The sequence below is a fragment of the Equus caballus genome, chromosome 3 (assembly GCF_041296265.1).
Source record: "Equus caballus isolate H_3958 breed thoroughbred chromosome 3, TB-T2T, whole genome shotgun sequence".
Taxonomy (NCBI): Eukaryota; Metazoa; Chordata; class Mammalia; order Perissodactyla; family Equidae; genus Equus; species Equus caballus.
In genome coordinates, this window is record NC_091686.1 from 119,446,137 (window position 1) to 119,468,016 (window position 21,880).

Here is a 21,880-nt window from a genome sequence, read left to right on the forward strand (position 1 = left end):
GAGGGCCAAATTACATCAGGAAGGGGAGCTGTCTATACCCGCTGGCAGAGACCACGTGCTCAATGAGCAGTCCCTGCTGAGAGTCACAAGGTCAGAAATTGTTAAGAACGTTCAGGAAAAAACATTCACACCATCCACTTGCTGTCCCAGGAGAGGGAAGGAGGCAAGCACACAGCTGCTCCTTTCTCATCATGATGACTCCCTGCCCGCTGTCTGCCACCTCACGCCCCGGGAGAGACCAGCAGGCTGGGTGTTGTCGGGCACGTGTCCCCAAGCGTCCCGTTTGTCATGTGCTCATCTGCAGGAATGCATCTTCAGCTTCTTTGTTTTCTCTTGCAGAGACATCAAGCCGGACAACATACTGCTGGATGAACACGGTAAGCCTGTTCTGAACGCTGTATGGGCTCTTTCAGCGGGAAGTCTGGGGCTCTGGGAAGTTGGTGGGGTAGGGGTCCTGGTAAGCTGGATTTCAGGGTTGACCAGAGAGCCTGTTTCTGTTTCGATCCTGGTGGATGGACATCCGTTTCTGGTCTGTGTCCTCCTGCAGCGAGTCCACTCCAACGTATTGGAAAGTTTCACTCCTGAAGACATCGCTGTTCACGTCCTGGTGCGAGGACGGCAGGGAGAAGTGGGAGTGAAATGGAGGGTTGGACAGGCCTGAGTTTCCCACCCCAGCTCCCCCACCTGTGAACCTGCGGCTTCAGAAAAGTCGCTCCCCTCTCCAGGCCTCCCTGTCATCTTCTGCACAACTGGGAAAATGGTGCTCACCCGCCACATTGTCGTGGGGATCAAATGCGATGGTGTTCGAGCCGGAAATCAATCATCAGTCATCCACTGAGCCTTCCCTCATCCAGGCGTCCCAGGCTTCCGTGCATGTGGAGCCTGGCCATCTTGTTAAGCTGAGTCAGGAGTCTGAGGCGGGCCTGGGATTCTGCATTCCTAACAGCTCCCGGGTGGGGCCCGCGCTACTGGTCCCTGGACCGCACTCGGAGAAGCAGGGGCCCATGTCGGTGGCTCTGCAGCTTCGGTCTTGTTAGTATCTCCTGGGGGGTTTGTTAAGAATCAAAGCCCAGACCTGTCATGTTTCAGCAAGGGGGCCACCCTGTGGTCTGCGTCAGCCCGGGGATGTGGTGCCCAGCAAAGTCTGAGGACCACAGGTCCAGGGCCCGGCCCAGCGCTGCACAGCTCGGCTGACCAGACAGTCGACCGCCTTCGGGGCCAACGGCAGCTTTTCAGCCGACCATCGTGGCTGCCTTGAAGACTAAATTCACTGACGTTGCTGCAGGGGCTCCTCCCCAGGGGCTTCTGGGAGGGCGGGCTGGAGTGAGCACGTGGGGACTTTTCTGAGGTGCTGCTGAATAGTTCAAGGATGAGTCTGCCGTCTCTTCTACGTAGCTCCTCCGGGCCCCTCCTCCACCTCCACAGGCTGAGGCGGTGGCTTCTTCTCGAACCCCCTCTAGGATATCCTGTATGTGCCGCCACCAGCGTTCTCAGGTGTCCTTCCTTGTTGTAGAAGCCACTTAGTATTGGGAGCTGGAACAGGAGTGGTGGGTGGGATCATCTGGACTCGAATCTCCTGCCAGATGCTGAAACCAGACTGAGTGCTTTAGGGCAGTGGGTGGACATCTCTGTGCTCCTAGTGGAAGGTCAAGGATGGCCTTAAGGTGCCAGGGGAACTGGGCAGAGCTGAGGGTGCGAATCAAGGCTGATGATGAAGCAAAACCGAGATCCCTAGTTTGAATCTAAAAGTTAGGATCCCCAGATGTGGAGTCCAGCTGACCCCCCTTCCCCCCCATCTAGCTGTGTATCCTCGGACAACTCGCTTCACCTCTCTGAGTCTCAGCCTTCCCAGTAGTAAGACAGAAGTGATACTGCCTTGCAGGGGTGGTGAAAGTCTAAGACAAGACAATGAGGGTCAGCAGCCATCATGGTACCAGGATGTAAAAGGTATATAGGAGAGCTCAGATGACTCAGCCTCTCCCTGTCCCCTCTCTGCTTAGGGCAGGGCAGGGTCAGATCACAGAAGCAGGTTATGTGGAGGTGAGAAGAGGCACAGGCTGGGTCATGCGGGACCTGTCCAGGCTGGCGGGCTGTCCAGGAAGCCAGGGGTCTGGAGGGCAGGGTTCTGGGCAGGATCCTCGGGGGCCTGCCCTGATGACTGAGAGGGACCTTTCAGCAAAGACCTTGCGGGCCCTGAAAGGTGGGAACACAAGTTAATAGGACTAGTCCAGCCCTTTCCTCTCTGAGGATGCTGCTGCAGGAACAGACAGGTGGGCAGATGCTCCCATGCAACCTTCTCTGTGTTTCCTTGTTCCTGAGCTCTGGGATCTCCATCCATCCCTTCTCCTCAGCCCTACCTCAGTTTCCTCCCAGATCTGCTCCCCACTCCCTGAGCCCCCCATCCTTCGCCACCTCCCACTGGCTAACACAGTCTCCTGACACTGCCCTCTGGCTTTGCAGCATCCCACACACTCCCCAGGGGCCTCTGGATCGACCCTCCTGCCTCTTCTCTGAGCTCCTACTTCATCAAGGTGTATCTGCTTGGTGTTGAGACAGAGCGCTGAGTACACTATTTGATACTAAGGAGTGAGTGGCTCATACCTCACCCACATTTAACATCCAATGAGTGTCTTTTCAGGCAGCACAGAAGAGAAATTCAGGAGCAGGGAATTCTTCTTAGAACACACAAATCTCCCCTAGGAGAAAAGGACAAGAGAGGAGTCTGTGGCCATGGTCCTCAATTCCATGATTTATGATGGGAGATGCTTATCAGGTTTTCCTTTTTTTTTTTTTTTTTTTTTCCTCCCCATTGTTGCCTTTTTTCCCCTCTGGCTTTATTGAGGTGTGATGACAAATAAAAATTATATGTATTTAGGTAGTACAATGTGATTTTTTAAGGTGCACAATGTGATGATTTAATATGTGTACACGTTGTAAAATGATTACCACAGTCAAGGTAATTACACATCCATCACCTCACATAGCTGCCTTTTATTGTGTGTGGTGAGAACATTTAAGATTTACCCTTGTAGCAAATTTCAAGTATACGATACAGTGTTACTAACGACAGTCACCAGGTTATACTTACATCCCCTTAACCTTTTGTTAACAATGTTACAAAACAGCTGACAAAACAAATAACCGTGTGTTGCTATTTAAAGACTTAGATCACCCATCTCATTTGGCTGTGTTTACAATGAGATAGAAACATAATTTAAGTAAGCCCATTAATGTTTTATTAATACTATTCAAGATCTGCTGGCTGCACAAAACCCAAGCCTCTCACACAAGCTTTTCTTCTCCCCCGGCGTCTGCTCTGCTCTCTGCTCTTTCAGCCTGGGTTTCATCTTCTAGGACGACCACTTTAAGTCTGCTCTGAGATTTCGGGTCTCTGGAGCAGCAGCGAAAGCAGGGAGAGGCCATCCCTGGAGATAAAGTGGAGTTTAAGGAGGAGCCAGCATCTTAGGACAGTGTAGGGAGAAGAGTGGAGTGTGCTTGGGGCTGAGGGCAAGGAGCTTGAAGAAGTGGGATTCAAGCCATGGAGAGAGGGGAGAGGCAGTGTGTTCATTTTCTGCTGGTACCACAAGGCTGGGTAATGAACAAGCACATGACTTTAGTGGCACAAACCAGGAGCATGGAGGTGGCTCACGGGCCCGTGGGGTGAGCTTTCGTAGGCAGGGTTTCTCCTCAGACTGAGGTCAGGTGGGGTAGGCTAGGCAGCTCTGGTGACGTTGGCTGTGCTCACTTGCACCCCTGAGGGTCGCCTGGCTGCCGGCTGGTGCACACTGGCTGGTGCACGCGGCCTCGGCTGGCTGACTGGGGCCTCAGCCCTGCTCCTCCTGGCTCCCCTCCGGCAGGCCAGCCCCGGACGGCCGTAGCAGGAGCAGAGCAGGGAGAGCCCACTCACTCCAGCCTCCACCTATGCCACATTCGCTGACATCGCAGGGGGCCAAGCAAGTTACATGGCCCAACCTAGAGTAGGGGGGCGCGCTGCAAAGTGACATGGCATGGCGAGAGGGGTGATGCGGGGAGGGGGCGGGGCTGTGGCCGTTAATGTAGTCACCCGGAACAGGCTGGCGGAAGTGGAGGGGCCGCGTGCACAGGTTCCACGTGGGAGCTCGACTTCCCCAGAGTTGGGCCAAGAGCCGAGAGTCAGACACAGAAGCGCGGCGCCCGCGTTTCGCGCTGTGTCATTGAGGGCCCTTGTTCAAAGGTCACTGACCCTGGAGCCCCCATCCTCTCTGTGTTCAGGAGAGCAATTCTTCGTTTTTGTGCCAGTTGAACGCAGGACACAGAGCCCCGGTGGTCAAGGGCCTCACGGTCTAGGGTGGCGGTTCTCAGCCACGGCTGCACGTCACCCGGGAACTGTAGAAAGTGCAGATGCCAGGGCTGCGCCCACCGAGCGCTCGCTTGACTCATCTTGCAGGAGAGGGTGCTGGGTGGGCATTTTTAAAGTTCCCAGGTGGTTCTAAGGTGCAGCCAGGGCTGAGGGAGGCACAGAAGGGTACATAGGTGAGTCCCACCCAGCAGGGTCAGGGGTGGGGCTGTGCAGGAGCAGAAGGGCAGTGAGGCTGGGGAGGGGGCAGAGGGCTTCCTGGAGGAGGAGATGTCTGTGTTGGATCTTGCAGCATGAGTGGGGTCAACAGAGCATTTGGGGGTACGGCATTCCAGAGAGAGAGAATGGCAAGTGAGAAAGCCAGGAAGACCCCACACATCTGAGACTTCTTCAAGGCTGGCTGTGAGTGTCGGGTTCACTCTTCTCTCGTGGGCCTGGGGATGGGCACATGGGGATGGGAAAGCTGACCTGGATCTTTAGCGACTGGTAACACAGCAGCCACGCCAGCAGCGCAAGTCTGTTTTCTCATCGTACAACCATGTCTTTTATTCTCTGGATTCTGATGCTTGACTCCTTCACGCCCCAGGCCACCATCCTCTGCCCTAGTCACCCCAGGGCCAGGTACCAGACAACCAGGGACAGCCCCTGTGCCCCTGAGCCCCTGAAATTGTTCTGACTAGCCACACCTAAACCTGCCTGCCTGCCTCACCCATTCCTTCCCACGGAAACCACCAGAAAGGCTCTTCCTCACATTTTCCCCCGTCTCTCTCTACCTCATGAGCCACCCCCGGGCTTCCCTGTGTGGCACCCCCATGGCGTGGCGTGCTCCCTCCTCTTGGGAACTGTGAGTAACAAGCTATCGTTTCAATGGCAGTTGGCTCCTAATCTGTTGGAATTACTGTACTTCACGTTTTCTATTAACAGATTCTATTTTAGAGCATTGATTAACTGGACTCATTTCGAAGAATTGCCTCTCCATCTGTTGCTAACATATTTGTTGGTGAGTGCTCCACCAAATGGTGATGGCCGGCAGCATCGACACCCACTTCCTCCTTGTCAAAACATTTTGTCGGCCGTCTCATCGCGCCGGGAGGAACAGACTCTGGGGAATGAACAGCTCGGGCACGTGCCGTTCCCCATGCCTGAGGTGTGGGGATGGGAGCAGCTGAGGAGGAAGTGGGGGAAGCCACCCAGACAAGTTGGGGGGCAGGTTTCTGCTAAGTCTGAGGAGCCAACAGGAGGTGTCATTTTTCTAGATGGGGTTCCAAGAGTTTAAGGGGAAAGTGTAGGAAGGCAGTTTAAAGCTATTCTGGTGCCCTTGGGAGGGTCAGAATTCAGTTCTTTTGGGAAGGCTGCTGAAAAGGGAAGTTTCTACTGCAGTGTGATGCTATGGGAGCATCTTAAAGTCCTAAAGACCTGGCACAGGAGTCTGTGATGTCCTGGTGAAGAGCCCCTTATTAGCTTCCTAGGGCCGCCATGACAAAATCCCACACACTGAGAGGATTTGACAACAGAAATGTACTGTCTCACAGTGCTGGAGGCTGAAATCCTGCCATCAAGGGGTCTGCAGGGCCATGTTCCCTCTGAAGGTGCTGGGGAGGGACCCGTTCCAGTTCTCTCTGCTGGCGACTGGGGGTCCCCTGGCTTGTGGCAGCATAATTCCAGTCTTCACATGGCGTTCTCCCCATGGGCATGTCTGTGTCCAAATTACCCCTTTCTATGGGGACATGAGTCAGATTGGTTCAGGGGCCCACCCTACTCCAGTGTGACCTCATCTTCACTAATTCCGTCTGCAAAGATCCTATTTCCAAATAAGGCCACATTCTGAGGGACTGGGTGTGGGAGTTAGGACTTCAATCTGTGCAGTTGGAGGGGAGTGCAACTCAACCTATAATAGCCCCGTCTTCCCCCTAGGGGGTTTTAACAAATAGAAAAAAAGCAAGGAAGTGGCAGATAGAGGCCGAGACAACACCATCATTGCTGATCAAAGCTCGGGTTTGTGTCAGTCAAAAGGAGCTTCCTGCTCCAGGACCCCAGAGAGAGGAGGGCTCACCACCCAGACCCCCACCTGCTCGGGGCTGAGAAGCTGCCAGAGGGAGACCCAGAGCTTGGATGAGCAGAGGAGGGCCCCGCGCCTGCTCACGGGAACCCGGCAGAGCTCTGCTGACAAGCTGGTCAGTTCATCCCAGACTGACCCTTCACCTAGTCTCTCCACCGCCCTCGGGAGGAGTGAGGAAGGGTGGAGAGGGGCTAAGCATGTACTTAGGGCAGATCCTTCCTGGAGCGTAGCCAAGGCACACGACTAATACACTTCCCTTCCACCTCTCTGTGTGGGGCATGCAATTTTACAGTCATATTAATCCGAGTATCATTCGTAGAGGGGTTTTTATAACCCTTTCCCAGCCATGATCTGCTCTTGACGCTGGGAGGTACCATGCTGGAGACTATCTTCTGACACTTAGCTTCTTTCCACTCCTTTCTTTCTACCTCCTGTATCACAAGGACCAGAGGATGGACCCACATTTACTGACTCTCTTGCAGCTAGGGTTCTGGATAAGACTTAGGTTCTGCCAACAAAATGCACTCAGGCGAGGTTTGGAAGGGGGAAAGGAAGCAGAGGCCGTCTTTTTAGGACAGAACCAAAGGATGAGAAAGCTCCATAGATGAGGGTCTTTGCTGAGGCTGGACTTTTGTAAACACTGTCTTGTCACCTGTTTCACAGTGTGAGCAGCTGAGCAGCCAGAATTCAAGGTCCTAGAGCCAGAATTCAAGTCCCAGGTAGGTGTGACCACAAGGCTTGTTGCTTCGTTAAGCTGCTTTCTCTGGGGGCACTGAAGCCCAGGCCAGGAAGATGAACTGACTGAGGATATGCAGCTGCCCAGTGATGGGGTTGCCTCCGCCCAGGTCATGGGATAGCAAGACCGCTGCCTTCCCCACCACGTCCCGGTCAGCTTCCCTGACTCATTCCAGGATATAAGCCTCCCCTCCATACAAATGTCCTCCATGAAGCCAGCAGCCCGGCCACAGGTGTCTCCAGCCCAGTATCAAACACTGTTCTGGAAACAGCGTGCAATTATGGTAATCATTATCAGGCAGAGCTGGAATCTGGACCCGGTGTTAGCAGAGATATAGAAACAGAAGAAGAGCGCCATCGTCGTATGCAGATGACGTGCTTCTACGCCTAGAAACACCAAAGCCTCAAATGAAAAAGCTGTCTAAATTAATAGGGTCTTGTAAAAATTAAGATACAGACTTAACTGCTTTTCAAAGACTCAAAAAAATTTTTTAACAAAATAGAAGCTTTTTTCTCTCTAGGAAAAGTTCAGTCTCTCCTCCATGGAAGTTCCCAGGGGCCTAGGCTCCTTCTATGTCATTGCTCCTCATCTGTGTAGCTCAAAATGGGCCCCCCAAGTCCACATAAAAGGCAAGAGGATGCAGGGATGTGGGGGAAGGGTGTGGAATGAAGGAGGGAATTCTCATTCCCTTTAAGGAAATATCCTGGAAGTTGCAAATATCATTCTCATATCCCATTGGTCAGAGCCCGGTCATATGACCACAGCCTGCTGCAAAGGAGGCTTGGAATTGTCGTCTTTAGCTGGGTAGCCATGAACTCAGTTAAAAATTCCATTACTGTTTGAGAAGGGGAGAAGGGATATTGAGTGATAATTGGCAGCTTCTGGTATGGAAGATTAATAGAGTAGCCAAATAGGAGACAAATAACCAAAACTCAGGCTCTTTTTATTGTGCTAAAAACAACGAGGTAGAAAAAGAAGTAGAAAATATTCTCACTCAAAATGGTGACCCAAACTGTGTAATATTTAGGAATAAGTTTACCCAGGAAGTCACAAGGCCTAACTGAAGAGAACACTAGACATACTGAGAAAGAATAAAGCAAGGTCTGAATGAAAGATTGTGACCCTGGATGGAGTACATGTCCACACTTCTCACGTGAATGTACGTTAGTGTAACTCCTATCAAAATCTTCATAGAGGTGTTTCCTAGAGCTGGCAGGATTTTTTTCGGAAGAAAATATGTCTGAGAGTTACCAAGAAGACATTTAAAAGAAACAAGAGTGAGGGCAAACCATCCTCATCTAATATTATAACAGCCTACATATCTGTTGTAATGAAGTTAACATGGTACTGGCCCAGCAATAAAAAACAGTTCAGTGGAACAGAAGAGAGAATCTATAAGCAGATCCATATATATGTGGAACATGATATAAAATGCAGGTCCCATTACAAGCCACTGGGAAAGTGAGTTTTTTCAATAAATGTTAAGACAACTGGCTATCCATTTGGAAGAAATAGAATCAGGATGTTATGTCATACCATATGCATTCCGTATGATTAGGAGATTTAAATATAAAAGATAAATTATGGAAGTATTCTATGAAAATATAGAAGAATATGTAGAATCTTGAGGGAGGAATAGGTTTCTGGAACTTGGAAAGTTACAAGAAAAATAATACTCAGAAACTATAAAAATAATACGTTGATTAAAATTTTTAAATGTCCATATATAAAAGATACCATAAGCAAAGTCAAAAGGCAAACAGTAGGCTAGGAGAAAGAATCTGCAGGTGACAGAGCAGAGAGAAGGGTACGTGTGTTGAATAGACAAGGAGCTGTGGTTGAAAATTGACCGGGATTCTGGACAGGCAGTTCAGGGGCGACTGAGCCCGTGAAACGTGTGCGGCCTCCTCAGCAGCGAGATCCCGTCTCTCACCATCTGATTCGCCGAAAGTAAGTCATCGATGAGAGATGGTGCCAGTAGACGTGCAGAGAAATGCGCGCTCTCCTATTCTGTTTATAGTACCGTCAGTTATACTTGTGGGAACATAAACTGCATAGCCTTCCACTAGCCATGCCCCTGTGGGAACTTATCCAGCCAAAGTGAGAGTACCAATATGTAAAGATACGCTCAAGAATGCTATTGCTGCGTGTTTTATAATAACAAACAATTAAGCAGGCAGAACTGGGAACAACCTGAACGCCGTAATAGGACTGTTGAATAAAATGGGATGTAGCTGTACTATAGAATACTGTGCGACGACAGCTCCACAGTTTCTCCTCTGAAACTCTTGGGGCCAGAGTTGTTTTCAAACCTCAGAATTTTTCAGATTTAAAAATATATCTAAATTAAATAATATATATCATATTAAGATGAAAATAATATAGAATAACATTTAAAAATCATATATACTGTATATTATGTAATACAACCATAGGGGCTTGAAGGAGCAACTTGTAATCAAATATATTAATATTTCTATAGCAAAACATGAATCGTCACCCTAAGTAGAGTAAATAGAACTATGAAGAGAAGTTTCAGGTCAGGTTTTATCACCAAACAGAGTACAAAAAAAAGATGTTGGCTTTATAGTAGAGGGTAAAGGACTGTGGACCTCATAGATGGATTGTGTGTATGGACTTGGAAGGATGCCCACGATACATGGCCAAATGTAAAAGTGGCTTTTACAATGACCCGTGGGGTATGATCTTATTATTGAAGGAGCAAACCAAAGTCCCGACACGTGTGGATGGAGGTTTGCGTAAGGACAGGGAGAAATAGTGGAGGAGCCAAGTGAATCAGCATGGTGACCCGGAGGGAGAGAACGTGGGAGAGTTGCAAGGAGTGACTCAAACACCTTTGTGTTCTTTGACTTATAATGAGCTGGCATTGCTTTCATAATGCAAATATTAAGACTTTTTAAGAGGGGGAGAAATAAAAGAAAACCGAATAAAAGCCGTTTTTGAAGCTTCCAGAATCCACTCCCGGTGGTGGCGTGCCGCTGTGCTTGGAGGTGTAACAGGGGTGGGGTGCAGAAATGACTAAGATGTGCACACACTCTCGCACACCTCACAGTCAACGACAGGCGTGTGCATTGATTTATCAGTTAGTGATGGGGACTGGGATGGTGCAGGGGGTGGCCTGGCCCTGGCTGGAGAAGACGGAATTGGAGCCACGTTGGCAGAATACAAACACTGCTAAGGAGCCTCCCTGCTTCTTGTGTGCCAGCTCGTTCTAACCATTTCATGTGTATTAACTCCCTGGCTCCTCCCAGAAGCCCTCTGAGATGGGCATTTTGTAATCATTCATCCCCATTTCACAGATGAGGAAACTGAGGCCCAGGGAGATTGAGTTATTTGCCTAAGGTCACACAGCTAGTCACAACAAAGCTGAGAGCCAAACCAAGGCAGTCTGGCTCAGAGTCTGTGCACCCACCTACGGCACGGCACTGCCTCTCTGCAGATAGGACCACGGATGGCTGAATGGGAGGCACCCTCATCCCAGCCCCGGAGGCTGGAGCCGGCTGGGTGTGTTCTCGGGAGGCTACCTGGGTGGAAAGGCTCCCAGCAAAGGCCCGGCTGGGAGACGTGGGCTTCATCCACCAGCACCTGACGGGTGGTGTGGATCATCCCTAACGGAGCGCCGCCCGCTGCGTCTCACCCGGGGCACTGGACCGAGCGCCCGCGAGCAGCCAGCTCACACGTCAGTGCTGGCCGTCAAGCCCGAGATTGGGGATTTGCGCCTGAAACCGCTGGGGCTTTTGCTGTCCACCATGGCTGATCCCATCAGGCTCGCCTCTCCCATGGGTGGGCCTCTCAGCAGGCCTCATTGCACCTGCTCTGGCAGGTGTCTGTCCGTCTCTTGGAGGTGCCCTCAAAGTGCCCCCAGCGTCGATTTTGTGTACGTCACCCACCTCTGTATTTAAGCCCCACCATCCCAAACACAGCTCTCAGGTGTGCTGAAAATCCCACCATTTTCACAGGATGTGCCGACAAGCAAGTGGAAAGAAATGTGACAGCGTTTCTGTCTGACATTCAGGGGTCTCAGAGCTGGTTTCTTTGTGTTCCAAGCTCCCCAGAGAGCCATGCCTGGCCCTTCGGGATCCCCTCCCATCTCCCTCCCCTTCTTTCCCTTCCTCCTTTTCTCCCCCGTCTCCTTGTCTCCTTCCTTCTTCCCTGTCCCCCTTCCTTCTTCTCAGGTTTCCTGAACACCTGCCTGTAGGTGCCCCCGGCCTGTCCGTGGCCCACCTGCTGCCATTCCTTTAGGCTGGATGGCAGGTGGTCCCAACCCCCAGCCCCCTCCCCACTGAATTCACCGGGTATAGACGAGGGCCCCCACTGACCATGGCCGACAAACAGCAGAACAAGAGTGTCCACTGAGCCTGACAGTCCTGTCCCCTTGTCCCTGCGTCCCCTCCCCCACCTCGGCCATGCTCGGTTCTCCTGAGGGAAGGAGTCTGGGCTGACTGGTCTCATTTATTCACCAGGAGCTTTCACTCTCTGGGTCAGCGCCTCCAAACTTGAATCCACAAAGCCTTTAACATGCCATCGATACATTTGTTTATTATAAATAACATGCACACACCAACAAAAAATACATATTATAAAACTTGCACATAAAATAGACATTTCTTTTCACCTCACATATTTATGTGTGTGTGTGTGTGTATATATATATTGGTGAGAACATTTAGGTTCTACTCTCTTAGCAAATTTCAATTGTACAATACGGTGTTATCAGCTATAGTCGCTATCTTTTACGTTAGGTCCTCAGAGCTTACTCACCTTGTAGCTGGAAGTTTGTACCCTCTTCCAACCTCTCCCTATTCCCACCCCCTCCCCCCTGCCCCTGGCAACCACTTTTCAAGTCTCTGTTTCTATGAGTGTGACTCTTTTTTAGATTCCACATGTAAGTGATACCGTGCAGTATTTATCTTTCTGTCTGACTTATCTCACTCAGCATCGTGCCCACAAGGTCCATCCGTGTAGGTGCAGACAGCAGGGTACCCTTCTTTCTCGTGGCAGATAATACGCCATCATATAAACATACCACGCCTTCTTTATCCATCCATCCATTGAGGGACTCTTAGGTTGTTTCCGTATCTTGGCCACTATGATAATACTGCAAAAAATAACATTTTCAAGATATCAGATAAAATACTACTTTAAGTAGAAGTTCTGGTATTTTCTTCCTGCACCCCACTTTGCAGACCACAGCTTTAAATCAGACAAAGAACTAACCCAGCTGCCTGCAGCTCTTGCTAACTGGGTTTTCTGTTTCTCTCTCTCCAGGGCACGTCCACATCACAGACTTCAACATAGCGACAATCGTGAAAGGCACGGAAAAAGCTTCCTCCATGGCCGGGACCAAGCCCTACATGGGTGAGTGTTCCGGGCCCCTGTGGGGTGTGACCTGGCCTGGTTCCTCTCCTGCTGCATCCCCAGCCCCTACCCCCATGGCCCACCCCACCCTGGCCCCGGCGTTCCCAGGATGTGCCCTCTCACACCTTGGGCCTTCGTGCCAGCTCTCCTCCCCAGAACCGTCCCCTCCTGTGTTTTCTAGAGAATTCCTACCCATCCAGAAAGCTTGGCTCTGGCTTAGGGAAAAAGAAACAAACCAACCCTTTTTATCTTTTCTTTGAACTCCAGTAGCGTTACCAGAGTATAGCTTTCACGTTGGTCATTTGGGGTCTATATTTATGGGTACACTACATACAGCTTGATTTTTGTTTGGGACTTTTGATGGAAGTATCATTTTTTTGTAAGCTTTCTGTTCCTTCCCTTTAGTTTTCTTTGCTAAAGACGCCTGTTATCTGCATGCTGGGTCTTCTTTGCCAGTCTTCGGTATTTGTCATTCTCAAGTCTTTCTTATCTCTTCCTTCATGTATTTAAAATGTTTCTCATTTTTCTTTCTCTTTTTTTAAAGCATTATCTATTGTGTTTATTTGCTTTGTACTCTTTCTCATGAAGTATTATTTCTGAAATAATTTTCCCTTTGTTTCTAATTTTTTTCCTGAGTTCTCTTGCCTGACTTCTGAGTTTTTTTAATTCTAATTTGTGTTGTGCTTTCATGTCTTATATAATTTTCTCAATGCCTGTGTTAGTTATTAATTCTTAATGTCTATATTAGTTATCAATTGCTGTGTAACAAACCATGTCGGAACTCAGTGGCTTAGAATAATAGTGATGTGTTGTTTCTCCCAACTCTGCCGTTCGGCTGGGTGGTTCTGCTGGGCCGGGCTGGCCTCGCTCTTCCCACTGGTGGGTCAGTTGGGAGCTAGGCTCAGCCAGGACAGCAGAGAAACTCTTGGAAGATGCTTTGGTTCAGGGTAGCTTTTCTCTCTGAATAGACTTCCATCTTCTGTTGCTCTGGTGAAATGTCAGAATCTGAGGCAGCTTGCTCTCTGGGATTTCCCGGCTCAGTTCCACTTGCCTGATTTTTCTGGACCTTCTCTGTCTTTTGTCTGTGGAGTCCCTGTCCTGGTCAGTTTTGATTCCACTCCCGACACTTTCTCCTTGGGATCTTTCCTAGAGGGGAGCTCTGGCTGGACTGAGTAAAGAGGTCTTGTGTCCCGGACTGTCCAGCTCCTGCAGAATTTACTGAGGGCCCTTTTGCTCACCTGATATTGGACTGGACAAGCTCCTCCTGGTCTCAGCTGCTCTTCTCAGCCTGGCCAGCTGTGTCCCAGGACACGCCTGCCGGCTATTTTGGAGTTCTCTGTCCTCTGGTCCGTCATATGCTGCCTTGTTTCTTCCCTGTGTTGCCTTCCGTATAGAAATCATTACCATGGAGTTCTTGTCACTGGTGGTGGTTCGTCCCCACCCACTAGATTTCGGGGTTTCTGGGGACAGCTTAGTTTCATAGCACATGTTGCCCACAGTCCTTGGTTTAGCTATTCATCTGCTCTATCGGTTTTTCGCTCTGTGTGGATTTGTGGAGATTCAAAAACTATGTCATCGTGTCCCCAGAGTCCACTCCTTGTGTCATTCATCTTGTCACACACATTAAATAAATGAAGTTTGACAATCAATAAGGGTAAGGATAATACTTTTTAGTATTTCCTATGTGCCACACATTCAGCTGAGTGCTTTCCACCCATAAGCTTATTTAACCCTCTCAAATGTGAAGCAGGAGCAATTATTCATTCCCACTTACAGCTGAGGAAATGGGCAGACAGAGGTTGGTGACTTGCCCAGGGCGACGTCGGTGGTGAGAGTCAGGCCCAGGTCAGGGTGAACCCCAGACGGTAGACACACGAGTGAGTCTGTTCACCTCGGAGGGTCCTCCTGGGATGCTGAGCACGTCCCCCAATAAGGCTTTCACTGTTGATGACCTGTCTCCAATTCCTTTCCAGACGGATCCAGGGCTGGGGCGGGTCTGTCCACAGAGGTCACTGCCTTAAGCTTCAAGACCAAATGGGCAGGAGAACGGGAGTGGGGGAAGAGGGGAGGCTGTCTCCCCGGGTCCTGGGCCGTGCAGCGGGGTGGGTTCAGCCGTCTTCTCTGTGTGGGGAACACGGCAGGCGCAGCAGGTATGTGGCGCGGCAGGAGCGATGTGTTTGGTTGTGAGATGTCTGTGGGAACTTCACAATGGTCACATGTGCTCCAAGCATCCCCAGAGGGACGTGGGCTGGCTCTGTGGGTAGGGAGGTACCAGCACCGAGAGGCGGCAAAGCCGACGCAGTGACACATCCCCCAGGGAGGATGCGGGAGAGAGCCCGGTTCTGAGGCCAGGGGAATGGCTTCCCGAAGGGACGGGGGGGGGGTCGAAGGAGTCCTGGTCTCTAGAGGGAGAGCGGAGGGAGAGGCGGCGTGGCGGGAAGGGTCACCCGTTTGCAGCCACCTCCATAACCCTGTGAGTTAGTGCCGACCGCCATCAGGCTGGTGCAAGAAGCACAGAGCGCTCCAGGAAGGTGGATGCTGGGTCGCTGAGACATTCAAGACAGCATCACACCAGCCCTGAGCTTGGCCCTGCTTTGCCACACGCGTGGCAGACCCTGCAGACACTTCACAGACTCCACTCGGACCTGCCTCGCCTCGTCCCCTGGCTCCCTACCCACGTCTGAGGCGGCTCTGTCCTGCTCTCAGCCTCTAGGAAAGCAGACCAGGGGTGACCCAGCTGGCCACTCTCCACAGTGGCCCCTCCTTCAAAAGGGAAAAGAAAACCAACATGTATTGTGACCCCACTATAGTCTGTGATCATACTGAACCCTCAGAAGATCCGCGTGAGGTTTCTGCATCTCTCCATTTTATATATGAGGAACCTGAGGCCCAGAGAGGCCAATTAACCTCCCCAGAGTCACGTAGCTGGCAAGTGAAGGAGCCAGAATTTGAAGCCATGTCTATTTGGATCCAAAGTCCGTGCTTTTGCGTCTATATCAAGCTACCTTTTTGACACTGAGTTTCTGTGTCATAAAGCCGTATTTCTCAGACAAGAAAAACGTTTATTGTCCCAGCTGTATGTAGGATTCAGGCCTTCTGATGTCCTTCTAATTAGGGGAGCTTCGGTCCTGAATTAACAAGCAAATGCAGAGGAGAGATTTTTATGGGATTTGGAGGGTGCACCGATGTGCCGAGTGGATCTATCTTCAGACACCGCGGGGGTTGATGGCACCGGGCAGTGGGAGTTTCGTGGCGAGGATGGGGTGCTGGAGAATGCACTCGGTGAAGCCATCCTGCGGCTCCCAGGGCTGTAAATTCCTGCGGTCAAGGGGCGGCTTTGCTGACCTCGTTCACTTGAGCTGTTCAGCTCAAAGGCTCGGTAACAAATTCCCAGAATGTTCCAAACACAGATTCGGGGGACGGGACGATGGGTGAGCTTCCAAAGGTCGCTCACGATGGATGATCTCAGAAGAAACATTTGCATAGAACTGAATTCTCATTAATTAAAAGAGCAGATGGAATTCACAGTCGGAGAAAACAATTCTCTCTGCAATTGGATTAGCAGTGAGAACGTTCAGCGGCCGCCCAGGGCTCCAGAGCGTGTGCACCTGAGGTGCAATGAGAGCTGAGCGCTCAGTCAGCAAACGTTTATGGAGCAGTTAGGAGTCACAGGGATGAGTCAGGCCCTGGCGCCCAGAGGTGAATAATGTTCTCCGGGGCCTCAGGGCTCCCAGTCTCGTGGGGCAGACGGATGTGTGGACGTAGATGGAAGCAGGTCACTGTCAAGACGGATTCCCAGAGAAGGCGACAGTCTGAGTTAGGCTGCTAGGGCATGCTCAGGGTTTGCCGGTCAGGCAGGGATAAGCAGAGGCGTTTCAGGCAGAGGTGACAGCCAGTGCAAAGGCACGGTGGTATGGAACAGCACGGGGTGTTGGGAGAACTCAGCAGTTCATTGCTTAGTAACTTCTAGAACAAGAGGAGGTGGGGACGGAGAGACAGGACAGGGCAGAGCACCAGGCCTTGACTGTCGGGGTAAAGGCCTAGGGAGCCGGCAGAGTTCAGTGCTGGAGACCGTCATGATCAGACTCATGGGATCGGGGCCCACGTTGGCCTTGGAGAAACAAACGGGTCCCCAGGCTTGCCGGGAATGGGTCCAGAGGAAGTCTGGGCTTCAGCACGGGGCAACCTGGAGTCTTCCACTTAGCGGCTGGGGGCCCTTGGGTGAATCTAATCACCTGACATAATGACATGAAGTGCTCAAGCCTGGTGAGCACTCAGGAAGTGTCGACTGCCAACCTCGGGACCCGACGGTGCCCTCATCTGAGAGACGGGATTACTGATGATGCACTCTGCCTTAGCAGGTGCTTTCTGAGGACTTGACGACGTGACTATAGAAAGTACAGAACACAATCCTGACAAAAGTAGATGCACAAAACCGGCAGCTGATATTATTATTGTGGTTGTTGTCGTCGTTATTATTTAGACGATTGATTATTTGGGATATGATTAGCACTGGGGATCCAGAGCCAAGTCTGGCATTCCCTTGCCTTATGGAGCTCACAGTCTAGGGAGGGAAGCAGACCCTAAACAAATCCTAATTCATTATAGGACCCTGGCTGGCCATGGGGGGGGCGCACTGGGGACCATGGGGCTGGTGCCCTGTCAGTACACCCCAAATGTCAGTTCCCTTTCCCAGGAGGCTGCAGCGAGCAAACAAGGACGCTTGTACTCCTTGTTGAAATGATCATGAAGTGTGCCGTCCCCCGTCCCAGAGAAAGGGACAGAGTCAGCATCAGACCCAGGCCAGGGAGGCTCCAGTGCCCAATACCTTTTGGAGAACCTGCCAGGCACGTTCATCCATCCATTCATCCATCCATCCTTTCATTCGACAGATTTATGGAGCACCGTCTATGTGCCAGGCAGTGTCCTATGGGCCAAAAACAGATGTGTGAACAGACAGACAATATTCCTGCCCTCATTCGTTTGGCTGTTTGTGAGGGACACGGTCACTTTAAAAATCATCAGCCCGATAACTATGTGGTTGAGATGTTAATTTTTGAGGGACAGTTTCCATGCAGTGAGGTGCACTCATTTCGCGTGTAGTTCTGTGAAGTTGGACAAACATGCACAGTCCTCCAACCAGCATCGCAGCGAAGACACGGGGCTGCCCCATCACCTGCGAAACTCCCTCCTCCCCGCCCCTGGCAGCCAACAGCTGTGCCCTCCGCTCTAGATTCGCCTGTTCCAGAAAGTCCTGTAAACGCAGCCGTACTGTCTGCAGCCTTCCGGATCTGGCTTTTTTCACTTAGAAGGGTGTATTTGAGATTTACCCGTGCTGTGACGTGTAGAGTAATTACCAGGAGGTGGATCGCTGGGTCGAATGGCAAGTGTATGTTTAACTTTCTAAGCAGCTGACGAACTTCTTTCCGGGGTGGCTGGACCATTTTACAGGCCGGCACCGTGTAGGGGTCCCTCGCTCTGCATCCTCCCAGGACCGGGTGTGGGCCTGTGGTGGTTGTTCTAGCCATTCTAAGAGAGACATAGGGGCTTTCATTTATGACTTCCTGATGGATAATGGTGTTGCACAGATTTTTATTTGCTCATTTGCCATCCAGATACCTTCTCTGTGAAGTGTAAGAATAGATGAATTAGACTGGAGAGGTCAAAAAACCTTTGCTGAGGGAGTAGCTTTTCATCTGGGTCCTAAAGGATCAGCAAGTGTTGTTCAGTACAAAGGGTGGAAAAGCACTGCAGGGAGATGGAACTGCATTCACAGACCCCCTGAGGCAAAAGGAGCTTGTCACGTAGAAAGAACAAAAAGAAATCTAGAGAGACCTGAACCAAGAAAGCCAGGAGAATGAGCCTGGAGCAGGGCCAGATCACGCAGTGCCTGCACGCCACGTCAAAGACTTTGGTTTCTGTATACGGCAAGTTCAGTGGGAAATTTTAAAGAACATTAATCGTCTTGGATAAACAGAGAATCTTGGAATCCTTTAAGAGAGTGGCACTATTTCAATGAGCTTTTCTACGAGTATAACGTGCTGTTTAGATGTTCATCCCCAGTTTCACCCAGTGATGCTGTAAAACGCACCGATTCTAATCCTGTGCTTCCAGTTGGAACATCATTCCTATGACAACTTCCAAAGGTCTTTTTTTAACCGACTCCTTTAATCTGGCACGTGTCACATGAAGCAGTGTTCTGGAGCTAGAGTGTCATTGATCTCTGCACCTCGTCAGAGCTGCTGTGTTTGCTCATCAGCCAGGGGCCCTCCCCTCCTCCTCCTCTTCCCATGCAGACGTGTGACGTCCTGTTGATCGACAGCTGAGCGGCGTCCTACGTGCTTTAATGAAACCAGCCTTCTGTCACTATTGATGTTACTAGCATCCCCAGAAAGAGAGGAATTGTCAAACTGATGCAGCATTTCGCCTCATCACAAATTAACGTGAAAGCGTGTGACTCCTGACTCCTGCCCAGCTAGAGAGCCAAAGAAATATAAATTACCCCGAGGGGTCCAGCCGGAGGCCAGGCATGCTGCTCGTCTCTGCTGTCCACTGTGTTTCGGCACACCTTAGCGCACAGACTTATGATGGAGCGCTCGAATCGTTGGGGAATGTGTCCAACAGGAGCTCTCTGAGCTGTGCTTTCATTCAAGTGTGCATTTCACTGCTCGGGCAATAAGGAATTGATACAGTAATAACACCCCATCTGTTGGGAACTTGCTATGTGTCACTGCCTGTACTAAATGTGTCACATATATTATCTCACTATGGGGTAGGGGTGCTTATTGTTCCAAAGAATCTGCGACTTACACAGGGGTTAAGGGCTTGCCCAGTGACAAGCAACCAGCAAAGGTAGCCACTGGGATGCGAAGCCAGGACTCTGTGACTTCAACTTCTTTGCAACTATGATGCCTTGAGCGTCTGCTTCTAGACCAGCTTCATGCTAATCCCTGAGGATCTGGGGCTGACTTAGTTACACCCCCGCCCTCAAGGAGCTCACAGCCCAGTGAGGAAGATGGATGTGTATGCCATTAATTAAAATACAGCCTGATCAGTGGTGCAAGGGAGGAACGGGCGAGGGTTTGGTGAAAAACCAGAACATAGATGGATGTACTTGGCCAGGAGCAGGGAAGAGAGAGAATGAAGGAACAGCAAGGGATTTGATGAACCTTCCTTAGGGAGAGTGAAATTTGGTCTGGGTTTTGAAGTATGAATAGGAGTTCATGAGTATGAAAAACAGGGTAAGGATTCTCAGGCAAGTCACAGAAGATTAAAAATAAAGTGTGTCCTGTTCTTTAAAGTTGGCACAATGTGGGTGATAAATACAGTGGCCGAATATGAGGCTGTGAGGGAGGTTGGAGCCTGTTTTCAGGAAGTTTTCATGCTAAGGAGTTTGAACTTTATTCTACAGTAAATAGAGAAACTTGGGATGATTTTAGTTAAGTGATCTGAACATGTGAATAGTAACAATACAACAACAATATTAGAGAGCATTCATTGAGCGCTTAATAAATACGTGCAGAACTTCGCTTTCTCTTTACAACATCAGGCAGTGGAGATTGTTATTCCTTTTTACAGATGAGGGAAACCGAGGTACAAATAAGAGCTTAAGTAGCTTGCCCGAGGCCATCGTGCCAGTGAGCCCAGAGAAGGGGCAGTTGGAGAGGGAGGAGTTGGCGTGAGTGCGCAGTGCCCGTGGGACCTCTAGGTGGAGGTGTCCAGGAGGCAGGGGCTGCACAGACCTGGCCCTTCTGCCAGCCGGGACGTGCAAGCTGGAGACACGGTCTTGCCATGAAGAAAGGATCAGTGGGCAGGAGACCTGGCTCCGGTCCCAGCTGGGCTGGACGTCACTGACCTCCTCCAACAGGCTTCAGCTTCTCATCTGTAAAATGTAAGGGAGGAAGGAATTACCTCGAAGGTCCCCTCTTGGCTGAAATGTGGTAATTCTATGTTCCCAGTCAAGAAGGTGGCAGCTCCTGTTGAAACAGATGCTGGCAGCCCGTCAGCTCTTCGGCCAGCCATTGAATAGCATGTCACGCTCCACTGCAGCTACCGAAACCTTCAGCAAGATCCACGGAGCTGATGCAATGGGGTAATAATTATAACTGAGGAGGTGATTGCACTTCCTTCGTATTTTTGGTTTGATGCAGAAGTGCGCTCTGCGTGGTTAGCGCAGGGCAGCAAGTCTCACCAAATGCGTGTTTACATTTCCGAGGGACGAGAAGGGCCATCTCTTTCAGTTGACGCCCCACGTTCCTGCTTTTCTGGAAGGCCAATTATGGGATACTCCTTGGAATCAAGACTGATTTTCCATGGAAAACCTGCTTTGGCAGAATTGCCCCACCGCTGGTAGAGATGGTTAGCGGGAGGTGAGGCTGGTCTTTCCACGCCGCTGGGCAGTGGTTGGCAAGCGGCTGTAGGTTCCATGGCGTCCAGTGCGCGCCCGCCCACTGTGTTTATCTGTGGCTCACGAATACCCACGGAGTGTGCTGGTGTGCTCGGCACTGTGAAAGGTCCTGGGACGTCGCAGGGAAGCAGACAGGCGCTGTCAGGACGCGATTCAAGAGCCGCTTTCCATAGGATTTTAAATCATTTTTATTAATGTGCCTGTGAATGGTGAGCCACTTATTTTTTTTTTCTCTTGGGTTACGTCGAACCCCTAATTTCCTCAAATGTAGATTTCCTGGATCTTCATAAATACTGTTTTTTTTTATTTTGATTCCAATTGAATGAGCAGATTTAACACAATGACTTTGTAGAAATTTTGGAATATAAAACATATAAACTGTATATTTTATAGATACATATTATAACATTATTTTTGTTTTCAGCATAAACATAAAGATGGTATAAATTGGTGGAAGGTGTTCGAATTTTGAAGGAGACAGAACAAGGTTGTGATCGTCCTTCTGGGTGACCGTGGAGAGTGGGGGAGGCCTGGGTCGCATGAGGCTCTGAGCCTCAGGAGCTGTGTCGCTTGGGCGTGTTACTTCACCTCTTCAAGCCTCAGCTTCCTAAAATGGAGATAATAGCACCCACCTCACAGGGTCCTTCTGAGGATAAAATGAGATAGTGCACGTGAGACCATAGTCAGTGCTCCGTGGCTGTTGGCTCTCCTGAGGAGCGAGTAATGTGTGTAAAAAGCCTGGAAAGACTTCTGGCACGTGCTAGATGCTCAGTCAATGGCCGCATTAATATCGCAACTCTCGGTGCCGTAAAGGACACCGCTGCTCATGTAATAAAGGAACGGCTGGTTGCACACTGGGCTGACGGTTGTCCGAACCACATTCCAGTCCAGGCTCTTCCCCTCGCTGTCCCCACGGCCCTGAACATGCCCCTTTACCCCTCTGTGCCTCAGTTTCTCCATTTG

At 50.5% G+C, this 21,880-nt stretch overlaps 1 protein-coding gene across 1 annotated transcript in view; it reads left to right on the plus strand.

Annotated features, from left to right (window-relative positions):
• Positions 1 to 21,880, plus strand: part of STK32B (serine/threonine kinase 32B) — a 337,581-nt gene that overhangs the window by 272,287 nt on the left and 43,414 nt on the right. Inside the window, exons 5-6 of the mRNA XM_023638366.2 lie at positions 340 to 377; positions 12,421 to 12,510. Of these exons, the coding sequence (XP_023494134.1) occupies positions 340 to 377; positions 12,421 to 12,510 (128 nt within the window). The remainder of the gene's footprint in view (positions 1 to 339; positions 378 to 12,420; positions 12,511 to 21,880) is intronic.